General features: G+C 37.7%; 1 protein-coding gene across 1 annotated transcript; it reads right to left on the bottom strand.

Annotated features, from left to right (window-relative positions):
• Positions 1–197: 197 nt before the first annotated feature.
• On the bottom strand, positions 198–16,294 carry oc90 (otoconin 90; the record flags this gene model as incomplete). Its single annotated transcript, XM_084410520.1, has 16 exons — positions 198–595; positions 707–813; positions 979–1,150; positions 2,197–2,295; positions 2,617–3,166; positions 3,272–3,846; positions 3,943–4,029; positions 5,743–5,862; positions 5,996–6,112; positions 12,304–12,354; positions 13,789–13,854; positions 14,015–14,137; positions 14,314–14,420; positions 14,858–15,053; positions 15,209–15,271; positions 16,255–16,294. The coding sequence occupies 16 exons, from the start codon at positions 16,292–16,294 to the stop codon at positions 198–200; spliced, it is 2,871 nt and encodes a 956-aa protein (XP_084266646.1).
• Between the last annotated feature and the right edge of the window lie 313 nt (positions 16,295–16,607).

Genomic DNA, 16,607 nt, shown 5'->3' with positions numbered 1-16,607 from the left:
TGCTGGCATTCACGATTCAGCAGCACAAAAACACAGTCTTTCAGCAGATCAAACACAAGCGGAGGAGAAGCAGCAGATCTTGGATGATCTTGTGTGGCCACTGGATACTGAGTGAGTTAAGATTACATATTTTCTTACTGATTCCTCTATCATTAAGAGCTCCCTGAAAATGTAAAACATTATAGAACCACCTCGTCCTACTGCTCCAATTCCTCTTCCTCCTCCTCTTCTTGTTCTTTTTCTTCCTCCTCCTCCTCTTCTTTTTCCATTCCTGGCTCCTCCTCCTCCTCTTTGATGCCCAGTTGTGGTTTGCTGTGTAGGGGGTTCTTGTCGAGTGTGGGCTTATGTGGCTGAACGTGCGCGTTTGATTGGTTTTGTGTGTTCAATTGAGGCCGTGATGGGGTCATTTCATTGCTCTCCTCACTGGTGTCCTGACTGGCTGATTGTGTTGAAGAATGAGGCTTTCGGAGGCACGGTGGGCGGGGCCCGGAACATGAGGAGACGGCTGATCGGTTGAAGTGTGAAGCCGCCATACACTCGGCAGTCGAGCGATCGCAGACGCACTGCAGCCGGTCACACACGCTCACACCTGAACCTGCCACACATACACAACACAATCATTAACATAAAACCGACCTCCGTGAAAAACTCTCTTAATTGTGAAGTATGAAGGTTTTTGCATGCTTTCGCGTGTGTAATGTCGTACATCGAGGCTTTCCTTTTTGGCAGCTGATTTGAGCGTTGAGTTTTCTGTTTTTTCTGCAGCCCAGCACACTAAGCTTCTCCAAACAGCACTGCTGCAGAAAACAGCACCTGACACAGAGACACGTCAAGGACAGTCAGGACACAACAGCTTCAGCACTGAATTTAACCGCACAATTACAGTAACGTTCTTTACATACACTGCCAGCCAGTGTGTGTGTGTGAGATTCCAGCGTTTTTGCCGGTGTAGAACTGTGTGTTTTTGTGTATTCTGACCGGTCCAGTTGGTCTACGGGGTTTCCTGTCCCCTGTTGTCCACAGTAGCAGCCATAGTGTTGATACTCATGAGGGCATCGTCCAGTCAGACAGCGCAGCATTTCTCCCAGAGCAGACATGTCCCTCAACACCTGTCCAGATGCACTGTACTGGAGGAAAGACGTGCTGCACTCTACAAACACACACACACACATTTATACTGTACATTAATGTGGCCACACTTTTTTGATGCTTGAATATTGTTATTTCCCGTACAAAAACTGTACCATTGTGATGATGCCATGCTACAGGGGTTATGTCAGTATCATGGTACTTTAATACATACTATGGTACTGAATTATGACCATATTAATGTAGCGTCTTATTTACGTGTTACTGCAAAGAACATTTAAGAATGGCATGGTAATGGATGTCCAAAAACATGACATCTGTTAGTCTCATTGTTTCTATGTATTTTTCACTTATCCACTTTAAAGCAGCACTAGGTAACTTTTCAACCTTCATAATATATTTCCAAGACTCTTGTGATGGTACATCGACTTACAATAGGTTGAATGACATGTCTGCCATAGCCTGACGGGGTCTGTATCGTTTTTAATCGTACTTTTAAACTTCGGGGTTCGGGTAGTAACCCCGCGCACACAAAAGAACTACAAAATTCGACTGCTTTACGGCATAGGCTACCTCACTTCCCCCAACACGTCCTCACATGCTGTTGGACTTGTAAGTATATTGCTTATATTGTATATCACTCGGACAAGCTTTCACTCGTTGGTGTGAGCTAAAAAGCACCTGGCGTTCTTGTTGATGGATTAGTAACTTAGACATCTTCGGAGGCTAGCTGTGCTTGTTCGATGTCCGACGATTTGTAACGCGTTGTGTTTATTCCCCAATCGAACTCGTGTAACCTTTCATTCGGACCGAATGCAATGATTGGACGAACATTTAGACCACTTAACTTAGTGATTTCTATCAGGATGTGAAGAGACTTTTAACCAATGTTTAGCAAATGACCTACCCTGCCTTTAATTCTTCAAATGTTCAATTACGCAATGTGTTATATTATATATATACTTGAACAGAGAGATGGACACTTTAGCTCGACTAACCAAAAACCTACTGTTGCTCGATTATAACTGCACATGCACACAGGCTTAATGTTTTGTTATCTGTCTGTATATGTACGTTTTGGTCTGTCTTTCTCTTTACATTTCTCACCTTCAGAGTCTTCTTGCTGCTGCAGGTCTGACAGTCCAGCGGCCTCCAGTAGAGACCAGGCAAAGAACGGCGCCGCCCGTCTCCGGACCCGGTGAGACTCTGGGAATCACACACAAACACACACACACACATTGATTTCTCTGGAGTACAGACGCATGTGCAGGAGTGTTTGGAGAATAGCTTAACATAATTTGCTCAAGCAGTGCATGTTCTTGGATGAACAACATTACCATACCGATTAACCAATTAGATTTCAGGAACAGGATTATCATCAACCAATAATTTTTATCTGATTTCATGAATATGTTATGAAGTTTGGGCCTGTTTGGTTGATATAAGGATGTTGATCCAGGAACACATCCTGCTTGGCTAAATCATATGGTTTGTACTGAAGTTGCAGATGTGGATTGTCACCATTACCGATTTTCTCTGATTCTTGTGAGCTGTCAGATGGCTCTTTTTCTTCCTCTTCCTCTTCCTCTTCCTCTTCCTCTTCCTCCTGCTCCTCTTCCTCAGCAGACTCTTGGTGAGCAGTAGTGGTCAATGATGGTAACTGATCCAGGGTGGGACGGGGGGGTTTCTGGGGATGAGGGATGGTTTCAACAGCAGCATGTCCTGATGTTGTGGTCCGTGTGCTGACAGGCTTGTGAACTGTAGGTGTGATCTTGTTGTTCCTAGTTGGTTTTGCAGCTGGGTAAACCGTTGGTCTTGGTGATGCATTGTGTATGGGAGGTTTAAGGAACTGTGCTGGGATTATCCACATGTATGGACTGACCTCGCTGACCCTGGATGGGATCGTGGTTGTTTGGGTATTGACTGATTCATCTTCCTCATCACTTTGTAGATCTTCCTTGCTTTCTATATTGTGCCTTTCATCCTCTTTAGATGGAGATGGCTTTGTGTTGGCTTGTGTTTGAATTGTCGGTTTGGTTGCACTTAAGTCGCCATTTTCTGCGCTGATTTCCCGACTCTTGTTTGGTGGGTTTACTATTAAATCACTCTCACTCTCTGTCTCTTTATCTTCTTCACTCTCTCTCTCCATCTCTTCACTTCCTCTCATAGATGGAAGTTGCACAGAAGTGGTTGCAGCCACTGTGTTTTTATTAGTAGCAGTGGGCGAGGTTGTTTTGTGAAGTGAGTTTTGATTGGTTGTTATTTTAGTGGGTGTGGTCAGAACTATAAAAGGGCTTTGATTGGTTTGTGTTGAATGTTTTTCTATTTCTTTGTCACTCTCTGTCATTTCCTGCTCCTCTTCTCTCTCCTCCATTGACTCATCACTTTTTTCCTCTGTTAGGATGTGTAAAGGTGGGCTGACATACGGTTTAACGATGTCATTTGAGTAATTAGTTGTAGTATGTGTACCGGATGTATGTGTAATGGGTTTTACAGTGTGTGTAGTATGTGCAGGTGTGTGTGCGACAGGTCTGCTAGCAGCTAAATGAAAGGTGACTTTATCACTCTCATCGTTGTCCTCCTCAGATGAATGATGGTCAGATTGTGTGTGAGTGGGTGTGTATGTTGTTGGTGTTGTGTGGGGTGTATAGTGAAGACTGTGTGTGTTTGAATGCGTGTTGTTGTATGTATCTGGTACGTCTGTGACAGTCTGTGATTCTGTTGTTGTGGTCAGCGCTATGCTAACAGTCAGCTCATCTGTCATAAAACCAAAATATTACAGTCAGAAAACATGCTGAATGTTTTAATGAGGTCTTTTGCGTATGTGTTTTCAGTATGATAAGACATGCTTACTGTTTGTGCTCCACTCCATTGCATTGTGGGTAGTTAGGATTTCCTCTTTGTCTCTGCCCTGATGTTCTGTCATCAGCACAGATGTAACTAAAATACAGAAAGTAGCAGCACAGGTCACAGGTTATGGTCTTAAAGGGTTAGTTCACCCCCAAAAAATGTACTCTGTCATTAATTACTTACCCTCATGTCATTCCAAACCCGTAAGACTTTCAACACATAAAAACACAAATGAAGATATTTCTAATCAAATCTGGGCAATTTCTGTGCTTCCGTTGACAGCTACGCAACTACCAATTTGACGTTTCTTAAAGTTCATAGATTGTAAAACTAATCCATACAAATTTAGTGGTTTAGTCCTAATTTTCTGAAGAGACACAATTGCTTTAGATGATGAACATATAAACATATCAACGCACACATCAGATCTGGTAAACGGAAGGTCAAGAATGTTGACATGAGAACCACTGAGGTTCATTTTCGTGTTACGCATTTACACATTTAGCTTCTACAAGAGGTTTGTCCTCGTGTGTCAAGCATACAGTTGAGCTTCTGTTTATGTTCGCTGATCAATGTTTATATGAGGATAAAAGCCTAAATTCAATCTGTTCATCATATAAAGCGATCGAGTCTCTTCAGAAAATTTGGACTAAACCGGTCAATTCATATAGATTAGTTTTACGATCTCTTTAGGAACTTTTTGAAGCGTCAAAGTGGTAGTTGCACTGTGAAGCAGAGGAGAGCAACTACCGTCAAAGTGGTAGTTGCATAGCTGTCATCTGAGAGACAGAAATCGCTCAGATTTTATGAAGAAGATCTTAATTTGTGTTCCAAAAATGAACGAGTCTTACGAGTTTGGAACAACATGAAGGCGAGTAACCATACAGCATGCGCATACACTGTCACACACACACACACACACACACACACACACACACACAGACACACACACACACACACACTCTCTCACTCTCTCTCTCTCTCTATTTGTGTTGAAAGGAATGGCTACTGTTCTCTGCTTTTCAACAAATCATTTGCAGACACATTTCTGTAATTTTTCTATCTGAAGCTATAGTTGCTTGCAACATTGAAAGCTCATGGTCTCTGTGTTTAGCGCGAAAGCTCACGTGATTGCCGCCGGCTCGGGATAAAATTTGTGCAGGACAGTCGTGCCGTGTACCAGCTGCTTTGACGCGATTATCAGGTTAACTGACTCGTAACGTGTGCAATATCTCACGACCTCCCGAGTATCCGAACTCGCACCGTGTACGCCCACCTTATTGACTTTAATTGTATAGACAAAAACAGTTGACACATCTCTTAAAAAAACACCAATCCGTATCAGCCCAAACAGGCCTATCCATCCATCACAGGCCTATTTGTTCATTTATATTGTTTTGAATAATTATTGTACCGAATTTGTTTTGTTGCAGATATTTGATGTTTACTTTTTACTTAATTTACATCTTTAGCCACTGTATATAGACTTAATTTTTTATCTTTCTTTCTTTCTTTTAAATTGCTTAACTAAGAACTAGAAGAAGCCAGCAAAAATGAATGCAATATAAATGCCTAGAGCCTCAGTTGAACTCAAACTGTGGGGTTTAAAGACTTGTCTTCATTTAGAATCATTTGATCACATTTGATCAAGTGTTTTTGAACAGTAAGCAGTGAGTGTGCTGGCATTTCAAAGAAGTCCTTGATTTACAAGCTGAGATGAATTTGTTTGTGAATGACTCAAAATGCACAAACTTACACAGTGCATCTTGGTGTTGGTGTTACTCGATTTAGCTTATCTCTTACCATTGGAGATCCCATCCTCATATTCTATTGGCACCTCTTCCTTTTTCTGAACTGTACTTCCCCTCTCTGAGTTTCTGTCCAACTTGCTCTCCTCTGCTTCATTCTCTTCTTCCTCTGGACCTAAAGATAAAGTTCAGCTTAGATCAGTGAATTCTTTAGGTGGCTGAGGCTTACTCGAGTTGCAATACAAGGGAGAAATCGTCCTCTGGGCTACAGAAAAAAGACTAAATATAAGTTCAGTGAAGCATGTTACCTGAATGATATATCCCAGGGTTCTTTGTGCTCTGGATATTGCTGCTCTGAGAGCTGTTGACCAGCACCAACTCATTGGTGAAGTTGCTCATAGTCTCATTCAGTGTGTCATTTACATCTGTAAAAGAGGGAGGTATTTGTAAATGAAAAAAAAAAAAAAATCCAGTTAGATTTTTACTTTGTACACGCATGTTCTTATTTTTCATAATAATATTTCTAAAGTAAGTCTTTACTTATTCCAGTACTACATATACAGTGTGTATGTATGTATATATATATATATATATATATATATATATATATATATATATATATATATATATACATACAGTGCAATGCATAAGTGAATACACCCATGCTAAAGTTGACTAAAAAGAGGAATAAAAAATCATATTTAGGGGTTCAAGCACGAAGTGCTGAAACCCTATTGTAATTGTACTGATTTTTATTATTATTATTATTATTATTATTTTCCCCTAAAACGCATTGTGCAGACCAAACCGTAAGAGCTGGAACCTTGAAACTTGGCCAAATGGTAGTCCTCAATTTGGGGAGAACCTATAAAAGTATGACCCCGATTGGCCCATAGGTGGCGCTATAGCGACCAAAAGCGCGAAAGTGATCATAACTCCTAGACGGTATGTCGTAGACACAAGTGTCTTATATCATTGGAAAGCTGGACGTCTGACGAACAAAACGTATATCTCCGATTTCATTTCCGTCATGATAGATTTTCCGCCATTTTGAATTTTGTCAAAAACCTACTTTTGCGAACTAGTCCCTGGTTTTTTGCTCGATCGGAACCAAACCAGTGCAGAATTGTTCTCTAGAGTCTGACTATCAAAAACTATCGAAAAAAAGTTGAAATTTCGATTCACGGACGCTAAGGGCCGCCAAAACGTACGTTGTGGGCTGGGCCTATTTTACTAAAATGGCTATAACTCCAGAAGTAAATGAGGTATCTTCACCAAACTTGGTACACATGTGTAAGAGGTCAATCTGAGGTCACAGTAAAAAAACCGCGGCGATTGGCCACATGGTGGCGCTATAACATGAAAAAAACATAAAACAGGCTATAACCACCTGACCGTTAGTCCGATTGACTTGAAAATTGGTATGCAGTGTCTTGGTCCAAGGTGCCATGTATGTGTATGAGGACATTGGCGTATCTCAAAAAACATGGCCGCCATCGGCCAACGAAGTTTGAGCACCTATTAGACAAGGTTAACGGAGGCCGATCGGAACGAAACTCGATGGGCATGTTCGACTCAAGGCCCTAGAGGTCTGTAAGAATTTTGAAAGAAATCGGCCACTAGTTGGCGCTAACGAGTTTTAAGGCTCTGTAATCACGTGGTGTTACAAATATCCACACAATATGCATATCATTTGATAGATCTCCTCATCCTGAACAACTTTGCCTCAAGAACCATTGCTGTCAATCAAACCGTTCATTAAATATTCGCAAACATGTTAAAAACCTACTTTTGCGAACTAGTCCTAGGTTTTTCGCCCGATCGGAACCAGACCAGTCTAGGACAATTCTCTGGACTCTCTAGATCAAAAACTATCAAAAAAAAGTTGAAATTTTGCATTTGGATGGCTCTAATAGGGTCATTTATAAAATGGGCGTGGCAAAATACATTAAAAATCCTATAAATCCTAAATGAAAACTCAGAACTTCACAAAAATCGGTGAGCATATGTGACATAACATCATTAACAAGCATGCCAAATTTTATGGAGATCGGACAATAGGTGGCGCTATAACTGTTAAAAAGCTTTAAAACCATATATTTCCTATGGTACATTGCCTGTATTGGCTGTAAATGGTATCTTCTATCTATTATCGTATAATGTTCATATCATAATGTTCAAAACCAGTGCAGCACAATTCTCTGAACTCTCTAGATCAATAATTATCAGAAAAAAAAGTTTAACTTCTTCAAAAGGTGATTTTATATGAATATAATGACATATTAAGCCAATAAGTGGTATTTTACTGCCACCTGCTGTCATTTCATCATACTACTCCCTAATATTGTTATAAAATTCATATTTAGACTTTATAAAATCATTATTTTAACATTTACAATCACATTTTGTCAAAACTCATCTATTGAGTATTACTATTGACAATTGTGTTACACTGAGATATGGAAATGGACGAAAGTAAATGAATGAAATGAAACGAAAGTATAACGGCATTTAAGCCACGCCCCCGAATACAAATTCATTCATAACTCGAAAACGGAAAGTCGTTGCGCGCTCAAATTTTGATGGTGAGGACCTCTCCGGGCTCTTGATCGAAACGTGTCGTCGCGGGCCTCGGGAGCGCGCCCCCCGCGCATCGCCAGCCCGCGGGACCCCCGATTTTGAACGGCCATTACTCCCGACCCAGACCACCCCGAACATTGTGTGAGAGCTCGTTGGAAAGGGCACGTCCTTGGCTAGCTTCGATTCAAATGTGGTGTTATCTGCCCTGGGCATTCCAGAGATAATAGCCCGAACAGATATGCCTTATAACAGTCATAACTCCCAGCCCCAATCGCCCAAAAACACATTCAACTCATTCAACAGGGCTCCTCAAGCACTATCTATGCTCTGAGTTTCAGAATTTTTCGCCTTTTTGTTCCTGAGATATAAGTAAAAAAACAAATTCCCATTCATTCATTCAAACACTTCAACTGTAAAATGTAAGCTATAATACCACTGTTGTCCACTAGAGGGAGCAGCAGGATTACGCATGATCTTTTAATTCGTTTTCAGTATTGGGAAATAAACAAATGCTTTAAGAAGCAATCTTTTTTATTATGATGTTTTTTTATTTATTATGATATTTGTATATATTTTATTTTTTATTATGATTATGAACGGTTTGATTGACATTAGTGATTCTTGAGGCAAAGTTGTTCAAGATGAGGAGATGAAGATATTTTCACAATATCACATCCTAAAAACATTGAAAACATATTTGTCTTTGTGTGTGTGTGTGTGGATGTGTTTGTGTTTGTGTGTGTGTCTGTGTGTGTAAGCATGCTTAATGGAAAGAACATGGAGAAACTGCTTTGTTTTACTGGTGGATAAAAAAAGTCTTTCAAATGAAAGTGAGTCAATTAGTGGTCTTCTACTGCCCTCTGCAGGACATTCTACTTAATAAAATATTTTCATCTGTGCTTTTGCATTAGTTTTTGGACTATATAAAATTACTTGCATGAAAATCACCTATTATAACACAGTCATGTTTTGTCAAAGTTTATCACTTCATTTTTACTGAGCTCTCAGTTTGAACAATTCTGCCTCTCAGTGATTAATTTGAAATCTGAAAATGGTGTTATACAGAGGAGATTTGCAATTATCATTTTGTTACCTATCTTTTATTTTAAATATCTACATCTACAAAAAAATGTGTGTGCATGTGTGTGTTCAAGCATGGTTAGTGTATTAAGTATTATTGTTTAAGTATTATTGTTTTCATTTACATTTTAACCACCAGAAGAAGAACACTCATTGGTTCATTCTGCTCACTAAAATATTATTTTTCATTTTTTTTCCATTTGAAATATTGTTTAAACTTAATAAAATCATTAAAATAACATTTCAAATCATATTTTGTCTGTTTATAAATCCCACAGACTCACATTGGCTGCAATACTAATGTTTTTGTAAAACACAGACCTGATAATCTGTGTGTATTGTGCATATATTATTGATATTATTACTATTGCAAATCATGTTATTGTAACTCATATCTTAATAGAATATTATTTGTAATTTTAATTCTTTATTTCTTAATTGTTTTTTTATGATTACTACAGATATTATCACCAAAGATATCAACTACACCTTCACTTTTAGTATTGACACGCTGCACACACAGCACAATCACACACTCACTAATGCATTCAAATAAATGTAATCTTACTGTGCTACTTTATTTGTACATGATTAGAATGAACAGAAATCTAAGAATATTTTTCTTCTTTTGTTAAAGCCATTTCAGACTCCAAGTAAGCATTATATTACTAATCATCTATTTTAAAGGTGCCATACAATTGAAAACTGTATTTATCTTGGCATAGTTGAATGATAAGAGTTCTGGACATGGAACTGACATACCGTGAGCCTCAAACACCATTGTTTCCTCCTTCATGTGTAAATCTCCTGTTTGCAAAAGACCGCTGAAAAATGAGTGAATCCCACCATAACACCGACTGTGACGTTGGAGTCAGGATCATTAATATTTATACCCCCCAAATTTGCATTTTCCAGTCCATGTTCTAGGCCAGGCAGTGTTAATGTGGACCTGCACAGCCGAATCATCAGAAGATCTGCAGGTATTGTGAAGAAGCAAGCAAGGACAATAGTGAAAATGGCAGATCATGGATATAAATGTTATGTCTGAGGCTGTGCTGCGGATTTGAGAACTTTTCATTCCCTTCCCACAAAAGAGAACTGTCAACAGTTCAAATTCAAAGTTTAATTCAAAGCTGTTAGTTTGCTCTTAACGGAGGCCGATCAGAACGAAACTCGGTGGGCATGTTCGACTCGTGGCCCTAGAGGTCTGTAAGAATTTTGAAAAATCAGCCACTAGTTGACGCTAACAGGTTTTACGGCTATGTAATCACGTGATGCATATCATTTGGTAGATCTCCTCATACTGAACAACTTTGCCTCAAGAACTACTGCTGTCAATCAATTTGTTCATTAAATACTTGCGATTATGTTAAAAAACCTACTTTTGCGAACTAGTCCTAGGTTTTTCGCCCGATCGGAAATATACCAGTGCAGTACAATTCTCTGGAAGCTCTAGATTATTAATTATATAAAAAAACTTTAACTTTACCCATTGGGTAGCCATAACAGGATCATTTAGAAAATGGGTATGGCAAAAAACACTCAAAAGCCTGTAAATCCTAAACAAAAACTCAGACAACTCACTAAACTGCCTTATGTGCTTAAAGACCCTAAATGCTTGAACCCCGATAAATGCTGCTTGCAGCTTTAATTTGGAAATTGAACTTAATGCCTTAATTAAAAAAATTAGGAAAAATCCAACCTTTAAGGACACCAATTTTCTTTGTGAATGAATAATGTATCGTAAATAAATAAATGTTCTTCCTTAAAATACATGGTGCATAAGTGAGTACACCCCTATGTTAAATTCCCATAGAGGCAGGCAGATTTTTATTTTTAAGTTTTTTTTTTTTTTTTTTTTTTTAGGATACTATGCATCCTGATAAAGTTCCCTTGGCCTTTGGAATTAAAATAGCCCCACATCATCACAAAGCCTTCACCATACCTAGAGATTGGCATGATTTTATTTCAGTTAGCCTAAAAGCTAGTTTGATTTGCATTGAGAGATGATCTTATGGAAAGTACTCCATTCCAATCTCTGGGTATGGTGAAGGCTATGTGATGATGTGGGGCTATTTTAATTCCAAAGGCCAAGGGAACTTTATCAGGATGCATAGTATCCTAAAAAAAAAAAAAAAAATACTTAAAAATAAAAATCTGCCTGCCTCTATGGGAATTTAACATAGGGGTGTACTCACTTATGCACCATGTATTTTAAGGAAGAACATTTATTTATTTACGATACATTATTCATTCACAAAGAAAATTGGTGTCCTTAAAGGTTGGATTTTTCCTAATTTTTTAAATTAAGGCATTAAGTTCAATTTCCAAAATATGATTTTTTTATTCCTCTTTTTAGTCAACTTTAGCATGGGTGTATTCACTTATGCATTGCACTATATATATATATATATATATATATATATATATATATATATATATATATATATATATATATATATATATATATATATGTATATATATATATATATATATGAATATATATATATGAATATTCCTGAATTTTCAGCATCATTACTCCAGTCTTCAGTGTCACATGATCCTACAGAAATCATTCTAATATACTGATTTGCTGCTCAAGAAACATTTCTTCCTTATTATCAGTGTTGAAAACAGTTGTGCTGCTTGATATCGTTGTGGAAACCATGATTATTTTGTACAGGATTCTTTGATAAAAAAAAAAAGCATTTATTTGAATTAAAATCTTTTATAACATTATAAATGTATTTACTGTTACTTTTGATTAATTAATCCATGCTAAATAAGTATTCATTTCTTTTTTTAAATCCCAAACTTTTCAGTGGTAGTTTATATATTACAAAATGTTTAATTTATTTATATAATTACTTTTATATTTATTTAAAAATTATTATATTTATTTATTTATATCAATATGTTTGTTTATATGAACAAATCCTGTATTTCAGTGCATTACCATAGAACATGATCTCCATGTCGATGTCTGATGTAGTAAGCTCCACCCTGTCTGAGACACAAACCACACTGTTAGTCGATCAGCAAGATATCTAAATCTCTCTCTGTCTCTCTTGCTCTCTCAGCAAGTAGGCTGGTCTCTTCATTGTTACACAAATGTGAAGTCAAGTCATTTATAAAGTATAAATCTATTACATTTTGGTAAGACTGAGGTATTACTTATTGGACCAAAAACCTGTACACAGAATCTCTTAGAATACAATTTGTATCTAGAATAATGTACTGTTACTTCATCCTCAACAAGACCTGGGTGTTACATTAGACAGCAACTTGTCTTTTGAAAACTATATTTCATATGTTACAAAAACAGCATTTTTCCACCTCAGAAACATGGCTAAGCTACGGAATATGTTATCTATTTCCGATGCAAAAAAACCTGTTCATGCATTCATGACCTGGAGACTGGATTACTGTAATGCACTATTGGTGGTTGTCCTGCATCCTCATTAAACAAGCTAGTCCAAAATGCAGCTGCTAGAGTTCTTACCAGGTCAAGAAAATAATGATCCATTGACTCTACACTGGTTACTTATTAAGTTCCGTATCAATTACAAAATATTGCTACCGACTTATAAAAGCCTAAATGGTTTAGCTCCTGTGTATTTAACCGATCTTCTGTCGCCCCACATTCCATCACGCTCTTTAAAATCACAAAAGTCTGGACTTTTGATAGTACCTATAGCAAGTGGCAGCATGTATATTGAAAATAGCAGAGGGCCTAAAACAGACCCTTGCAGCACTCCATAATTTACTGACGTTAACTTGGATAATACCCCCATTTAAATAAACAAAATGCCAACGGTCAGATAGGTACAAAAGGAGGTAGAGCGTTTTCGCATTTGGCTCCTAACTGTGGAATAGCCTTCCCTATAACGTTCAGGGATCAGACATATTCTCCCAGTCTGAATCTAGATTAAAGACACATCTCCTTAGCCAGTCATTCACGTAATGCATCTCAAAACTATAGCGTATGCCAGCACCAGTTTGGATCCAGCCTCCTACAAAGATTTCAGATGACTCAACACCTGTGAAGAGATGACACCAACCCCTGCAAGGACTTCAGATGACGCCAACTCTGAGTCAGCATACATAACTGCCAAATTTTCTATTGTAATCATTATGATCACCACTTGAAATAATTGCTTTAACGAGCTCATTGTTTCTGCCTAAGTGAATAAATGATGTTAGCTAACTGCATGACTTCTATTATCTTAGAATTGTACATTTCTGACATGTGGACATTACTTAGACACAGTCACCTCTGATAACAGATTACTCTAAATTGTAACGTAGAAACATCCATTTTCTGTAACGCTGATGCGAAACAATATGTGAATATTGTGAAAAGCACTATACAAATAAATGTGAATTGAATTGAACAAATAAAGATAAAACAATGAGCTAATGTGGGTCTCAACAGCCTCACCTGTTCCATTGAGCACATCACTGGTGTAGGTGTCATTATCAGGTAGATCAGTCACAAAGGGAGGGACTGAATGAAACAAAAGAGATGAAACTTTATGATACGTTTTATGCTATAATGTAATATATATCAGCACTGATATGTCTGTTTGTTGTTAGGACTGGGAACATCTAGTGACATTTCATCTTTGAAAGGTAAAGGTGCTTGTGCTCTGATTTAATACTGTTACCTGTCTGTGATGTGATTGGTTGGTTATCTCCATCCTGTTTTGTGACAGCATGGTTGGAGCTGATGCAGTCTATAACTGTCCAATCACAATGGCAGAATCCTTCCTCACAGAAATCCAATGAATCTGCAGAAGTTGGACGCAACTGAGGTCAGCTAACTCTTTTCTCCACATAACAGTGTAATAATCATACCATATAAATGCTAGTGATCAAAATTTTAGCTCCTTGATGGAAATACCTTTCTTTAAGGCTCTTTGAAAAGTAAAAATCTGCAATGAAAATGTTTTAAGACTAAGTGTACCACAGCTGGAGTTGTAGCTGCAGGTGTAGTTGTTGTACATTGGTGTCCTGCGACTGCAGTTTCTGTCCTTTAGCTCTTGAGAACATCTCCAGTGGTTAAGACAACAGCTACAAACACAATCACATTCATTTCAATTTTCTATGTATTTAGCATTATACATTTTAGCAGCTTTACAGAAAATAGATCAATAGGGCAAAAGAATAATAAAAGGAAATGAAAAACATTCCGTTCCTTGCCCAGGTGCGAGTATATGTTGGCATTTATATTAATTTATGTTTAAATGTGTGCGTTTATATGAATATATCATGCACATTAATATAAAGTGCATGTTTGTTTTTTTACACACTTCACTGCTCTGCATGTTTTCATTTTTAATCTCTTTTCCCCAACTGCATAGAGAATCAGCTAACAGGCAGAAAGAGGGGTCAGAGCCTGCAATAAGTGAGTGTGGACTCCACTGTGAATTTTAAAATCTCTACACCCCCTCCTGAGTCTAATTCTATCCGTTTCTCATTTATCTGTCTCCCACTGCGTGTGCTCTCACCGGTCGAGTGTGTCGGCAGGCGGAATGTGTGTGTGTGCGGTGCCCCTTGTGTTTGCGTTGCTGCAGTAATGTCCGTGGTTCTGAATGTCCGCGGGACAGAGTCCAGTCTCACACCGCAGATTGACCGCAAACTCCAGCACTGACCGCAGGTCATCAAACACAGAGTACAGCCAGCTGAACCGCACACCCAGACAACCTGTGCGACACACATATATTTTAAAGATAAAGGATTGTGTATGTAGTTAAATACAGACTATTATGTTATTAGCACATTATTTATTTAAAATTGTATAAATAATTTTCTGTCTAATTTCTCCTGTGCATTTGTTTGTTTATGTTGAATGCACTCACCAATCAGAAGCTCATCAGAACTGAGGTCACTTGTTTCTGGGCAGAAAACTGCAGTGCCATGAACTGCACAGAGAAAGTACAAATGTTCCACATTTCTTTGTCGTAAATTAATGTTGTATTCCCATATGTTATCCCCATAACATTCTAAACTGTTTATTTTACAGTACGCGCACTTACGTGTAGCCTACTTACCACTGATCTATATAGAATCATTATATAGATAGAAAGAGTAGGTAATATGAAGTAACTACAGTAGCCTACATGGGCTAAAGTTAGGTTTAGGGGTAGGTTCAGGGTTAGTACCTAGTCGTTATTACCCAGTTATTGTAATAAACATAATAAGTACATCATATGTAGCCTACATGGGAACAGGACTGTAAGTGAACAATCGTAATGCAGTGTTAAGCCTATATCTGTCAGCAGAAACGTAAGAATGATTGCCCAAATAAGATAAGAAATCAAACTATCACACTATTTTTTGTATTATTGTTTGTTTTGCTTTTTTGCTTTTGTTTATTATTGGGGCCCTCTTCACTCTTTAGTGTAAAAAAAAAAAAATGTTTAACAGAATTTTAAATTTAACGATTTTAAAAGATATTGTAAATTAGAAAAATCAGCAAAATGATACATGCACTCAATTTCACTACAAATCAACGTAAATATTTTGTCAAGCTATAGTACAAACCCCAAAAAAACCCTCCAAATACAAATTTTCAAAATATTTTACAATTGAGATCTATTTTATGCAACAAAAGTTAATAAAAAACGCTTTTATAACATGTATTTGAGTTAATGGATAAGAAAAATGCAGGACATAAGAATCATGCACATTTTGAAAATGCAAAATTGTAGACTAAATTGTTGCTAGTTTCATATTGAAAGTGTAAAAGTACTTTTGTCCTTAAATATTACATTAAATGTTTTAAAATGTAATTTATCCCTTTGTTGGCAAAGCTGAATTTTCAGCAGCCATTAATCCAGTCTTCAGTGTCACATGGTCCTTCAGAAATCATTATCATAATCATTAATCATTAGCATTTTCTCACCTTTCTGCAGGGTGAAGAGAAGAAAATACAGCAGCCTCATCTTTTTCCTGATACAAAAGAATCAGTTGTACGTACCATCCAGTATTCATAGGTTCAGTGGCCAGTCAAAGCCAAACCAAGAGTTTAAGCAACGAGACACAGATATCCAAACTCTTCACTTCAGAATCTCTTCTAATGCAGGTGTGTGTGGAAGAGACGAGAAAACAATCCCAAAAAAATGAACAAAGCCCTATTTAGAAAACTCTAAAAGGTTAAAGGGCAAAAGGCAGGGTGGTCGTCATGGTAACAGGGCTGCAGGAAGTACACATTCTTTATGTTTGTTTCAGGTCACACATGAAGAGATGAAGTTGGAT

Source organism: Rutilus rutilus, assembly GCF_951802725.1.
Source record: "Rutilus rutilus genome assembly, chromosome: 6".
Lineage (NCBI taxonomy): Eukaryota > Metazoa > Chordata > Actinopteri > Cypriniformes > Leuciscidae > Rutilus > Rutilus rutilus.
This window is presented reverse-complemented; position numbering and strand designations above follow the sequence as displayed.